This window comes from Portunus trituberculatus, chromosome 48, assembly GCF_017591435.1.
Source record: "Portunus trituberculatus isolate SZX2019 chromosome 48, ASM1759143v1, whole genome shotgun sequence".
In the NCBI taxonomy this organism is placed as follows: domain Eukaryota; kingdom Metazoa; phylum Arthropoda; class Malacostraca; order Decapoda; family Portunidae; genus Portunus; species Portunus trituberculatus.
Genome location: NC_059302.1, coordinates 17,127,253 through 17,132,252, shown reverse-complemented (window position 1 = coordinate 17,132,252; position 5,000 = coordinate 17,127,253). Strand labels below are relative to the sequence as shown.

At 45.6% G+C, this 5,000-nt stretch overlaps 1 protein-coding gene across 7 annotated transcripts in view; it reads left to right on the top strand.

Moving 5' to 3' along the window:
* The window catches only part of LOC123498670 (protocadherin-like wing polarity protein stan), a 469,084-nt gene that overhangs the window by 17,919 nt on the left and 446,165 nt on the right, over positions 1-5,000 (top strand). For all 7 annotated transcript variants that reach the window (XM_045246001.1, XM_045246004.1, XM_045246006.1 and 4 more), the window contains exon 2: positions 701-833. In XM_045246001.1, the coding sequence (XP_045101936.1) occupies positions 701-833 (133 nt within the window). The remainder of the gene's footprint in view (positions 1-700; positions 834-5,000) is intronic.

The window sequence follows — 5,000 nt, the reverse complement described above, 5'->3', positions numbered from 1 at the left end:
GCAAAAGTTTTCGTTCAACATGCAGAGGTGAATGTTCGTGAGTGCATGTGTGCGTGCGCGAGTGTGCGTGAGTTCAACGTGGCTTCATTTAGTTCAATTGTCCATTTTTTCTCTGTCTCTATTTTTTCCTTCCTCTTGCTTCCTCTTGCTGGTAGACATGACACACACACGCACATGTACACACACACACACACACACACACACACACACACACACACACACACACACACACACACACACACACACACACACACACACACACAAGCATTGTTCTTGATTTTTCTCCTTGATCTATTTTAACATCCTTTCTTTCTGCACTTCATTTCTCTTTTTTTGTTCTTGCTTTACTCTCCTTTCCTTCAGTTAACACAGTATACCTTGAATGGCATACAAGGCATACTAATACTTTTCCTCCATTAAAAAAAAAGAATGTTAAAGGAAATAGATGAATAAACAAAATGAAAAAGATAATTTGAAAGTTTTTTATTTTATTTTAGGGAGCATCATCCTAGCTCTGAAAAATAAATCAAAACAACCTATCGTTAAACAAATAAAAGAAAGTAAATAGATAGACAATCAAACTGGTAAACGTATCCAAAGAGAACATCACTTAGTACTAACCTACTACATTATATTAGAAAAAAAAAAATTGACAAAGAACTGAACTCGCCTCTTACACATCTTCCCTTTTCTTCCGCAGCTTACCTACCACATCGTGAGCGGCAACAAGGCGGGATTGGTAGAGATCAACAAGGACTCTGGCGACATCACCCTCTCGCCGTCCCTCAACACCAACGTGCCCATCCACGCCACCATGGAGGTCTCTGTATCAGGTAAGACTCCACACTTGCTTCTCTCTCATCAAACGCACCTACTTTATATGTGTTGGTGTAGTAGGTGTGGGAAGTAATTAACACTCAGTCTTTGGGATAGTGTTGTTTGTGTGTGTATCAGGTAAGACTCAAAACACACCTGCTGTCTGTGTGGATGAGCAGGTGTAAGTGTGAGGACGTAGGTGTTGATTAGCTCTCAAGCGTGTGTCTTTGGGATTGTGTTGTAGTGTGTGTGTGTGTGTGTGTGTGTGTGTGTGTGTGTGTGTGTGTGTGTGTGTGTGTTAGTCTGTGTCTAGGGTTTGGTGGGTGTTGGGTTACTGTCTGCGGGTGTTTGGAAGAAGAGAAGGACGAGGTGGAGGAGGAGGAGGAGGAGGAGGAGGAGGAGGAGGAGGAAGATGACGACGACAAGTGGTGTAGTAGAAATAGAAGAAAGGGAGATCTGAAGATTACGGAAGGAGGAGGAGGAGAAGGAAGAGTAGAAAGAGGAGGAGGATGACAAGTGGTATGGTAGAAATGGAAGAATGGATGAGGAGAAGGAGGAAAGAATAAGAATATCTGGAATTTAAAGGAAAAAGAGGAGGAAAAGAAGATAATAAAGAAAAAGAAAATCTACATGTTGATGAGGAAGAAAAAGAGAAGAAGAAGGTAGAAGAGATGGAGGAGGAAGATGTCTCGTTTCTCTAATCGCTCTCAATCCAGCTCTTCTTATTCTTCATTTCCTGCTTCCTCCTCCTCCTCCTCCTCCTCCTCCTCCTCCTCCTCCTCCTCCTCCTCCTCCTCCTCCTCCTCCTCCTCCTCCTCCTCCTCGTGGATGAAGTGACCCCTTGTTGACGTTTTGTTTTGTTCTCTGGTGCTGCCCTCTCGTGGCCGCCCTCACCGTCTCTCTCTCTCTCTCTCTCTCTCTCTCTCTCTCTCTCTCTCTCTCTCTCTCTCTCTCTCTCTCTCTCTCTCATCTTGAACTTTACTTTTATTTTCTGTGTTTACAGTCGTGGTATTTTAAGTGTGTGTGTGTATGTGTGTGTGTGTGTGTGTGTGTGTGTGTGTGTGTGTGTGTGTGTGTGTGTGTGTCCGCAGGCGAGGGGAGGTCAAGTCGAGCCGCAACAATAACAGTAACTCCTCCCGCGGGTCTGAGCAGAAGAGAGAAGGAGGAGGAGGAGGAGGGAGAGGAGGAGGAGGAGGAAGAGGAGGAGAGGGGAGGTAAGGTCAGGTGGACAGAGGAACAGAGAAGAGCACAAGAAAAGATGGGAGAAAAGCAGGAGGTGGTGAGGGAGGAAGAGAAGGAAGAGAGGAGACGAAGAGGAGCAGGAGGCAGAGGAGGAGGAGGAGCAGGAGGAGGAGGAGAAGGCTGTGGGGAGTGTGACGGAGAGCAAAGAGTGCAAGTGACTCCAAGAGGCTGAGGAGGAGCAGCAAGAGGAGAAAGGGAGGAAAAAAGAGGAGGAGGCAGAAATCTGAGCAACGGAAGATAAAGGGAGAGAGAGAGAGAGAGAGAGAGAGAGAGAGAGAGAGAGAGAATATGGAGTGAGTGAGTGAATGGGGGGGACGTAACTGGTGCTAGAGGGAGAAGAAAGGGAGAGAAGAAGAGGAGAGGGAGGAGGAGGAGGAGGAGGAGGAGGAGGAGGAGGAGGAGGAAGGTAGATTATTGGACCGGTTTTATAATAAGTGGTAGGCAGAGCATAGTGAGAGAGGAGGAGAAGGAGGAGGAGGAGGAGGAGGAGGAGGAGGAGGAGGAGAAGAGAGAGGGGGACATTACCCTTTCCTCTCCTCCTCCTCCTCCTCCTCTTCCACCCTTGCTCTTCGTTACGGTTCCATGCTCTCTCTCTCTCTCTCTCTCTCTCTCTCTCTCTCTCTCTCTCTCTCTCTCTCTCTCTCTCTCTCTCTCTCTCTCTCTCTCTCTCTCTCTCTCTCGTCGCTGGAACAAAGAGAGACTTAGGAAAACGACAAATGAACTGAGGGAGGAAAGCTTTTGGAAAAATAACATTGCGCAGGAGAGAAGAAGAAGAAGAGGAGGAGGAGTAAGAAGAGGATGAGAATTGGCATGTGACTGACTAAAGTTGGGAAAAGCATAGAATTTTGAAAGGAGGAGAGAAGGAGGGGAGAAGTAAGAGGAGGGAGAGGTGAAGGAGGAGGAATGTGTGAAGGAAAGAGAAATTTGGAAGGGAAAGGAGGAAAGAAAAGAAAGTTTCGAGAGGAAGGAACTAGATGGAGGAAGAGAAAGAGGGAGAGGGAAAATGGAAGTAGACAGTAAGAAGGAAAATAGAAGAGTGAAGGTATTGATGGAAAAGATGAAATTCAGAAAGAAATAAGGGAAATTTAGAGGAGAATAATCAGGGAAAGAAATTGAAGTAAGGAATAGTAGATGAGGAAGAAGGAGGTAATGAAGTAGGAAAGGAAGAGAGGAAAGAAGCAGACAAAAAGAACACGGAAGAAAGGATAGAAATAAAAGAAAAGAAAAAAACATGAAGTGAAATATAGAAAGAATAAAGGAGAGGGAAAAGGAGGAAAAGAAGAACGAAGAAAATAACAGAGCTGTGACAGAGAAAAGAAAAGAAATGTGTTAAAAAGAAAGGATAGAAAAGGAAAAAGAAAAGAAGATAAAGAAGAAAAGAAGAAAAATAGGAGAAAATACAAAAGATGAAATAGAGAGAGAGAGAGAGAGAGAGAGAGAGAGAGAGAGAGAGAGAGAGAGAGAGAGAGAGAGATGAAGTACAAAGGTGCAGGTGTGAGGCAGGGACAGGTAGACAGAAAGAGACAGGTGTGTTTCCTTCGTCTATTCCTTCGCCAGGTGTGTGTGTGTGTGTGTGTGTGTGTGTGTGTGTGTGTGTGTGTGTTATCAGGAATGTACGAGTCATTATGTGTACCTGTGTGTGTGTGTGTGTGTGTGTGTGTGTGTGTGTGTGTGTGTGTGTGTGTGTGTGTGTGTGTGTGTGTAAGTGTGACTCAGCACCGGTCACCCAGGACGCCTCTTTCCGTTTGTTCCCTCCAGCTTTTCTTCTTCCTCCTTACATCCCTCCCTCATTCCCTCCCTCCCTCCTCTCTCCTTCCCTCCATCAATCCCTGTAACCCCACCAACACTTTCTCTCTCCCTCATTTTCTCTTTCTCCTTCTCTGCTTCTCTATATTTGTCCCTCCTCTTTCCTCTTCATGTTTGTTTTACTCCTCCACTTTACCTCCTTCTTCTCCCCCTCTTCTCCTCCCAAAGCTCTCTCTCTCTCTCTCTCTCTCTCTCTCTCTCTCTCTCTCTCTCTCTCTCTCTCTCTCTCTCTCTCTCTCTCTCTCTGACTTGTTTTTCGTGTCTGTCTTTGATCTCTCTCTCTCTCTCTCTCTCTCTCTCTCTCTCTCTCTCTCTCTCTCTCTCTCTCTCTCTCTCTCTCTCTCTCTCTCTCTCTTGTATTTCCTCCTATTTCAAACAGCTGTGTCTTTCCTCCTCCTCCTCCTCCTCCTCCTCCTCCTCCTCCTCCTCCTCCTCCTCCTCCTCCTCCTCCTCCTCCTCCTCCTCTTCCTCGTCCTCCTCCTCCTCCTCCTCCTCCTCCTCCTCCTCCTCCTCCTCCTCCTCCTCCTCCATGCCCTCGTATGCAGTTCACTCAATTCACTTATGTATTTGTTTGTTTGTTTGTGTGTTCGCTTGCTATGGTTCGTGGATGCAGTAATTCCTCCATTGTGTTTGCGTAACTGTGCGGCATGTTACGGTGGCGGGATGCAAGGAAAGGGGCGGAGCTGTAATTGGGAAAGGATTGGGGTGAAAGGATAGCGATAGTAGTGGTGGTGGTTGCATAGGAGTAGGTCGAATGGTGGTAGTAGTGATAGTAGTATTAGTAATAGTTTTAGTAGTAGTAGTAGCAGTAGTAGTAGTAATAGTAATAGTAGTACCACCACCACCACTTACAAGCCACACACATGAAAACAGGGCATTACAGAGTGAGGCATCTCCCTATCCACCATCTCTCACACAACATACCAACACGAGAAACTGTTACAAGGGACAGCGATGTAGACAGCATTGAAAATAGAGAAGGATAATTTACTATGCAGATTAGTACTAGCGCTAATGCACTCTGGGAGGAGGGGAGAGTGAAGTAATATTAATCAGTTGCTGTTATAGTTCTCATAAACTTGGTAAGGTAGAGAAGGAAAGCTATACATGAATGTAGTTTCATAAGTTGTTATAAC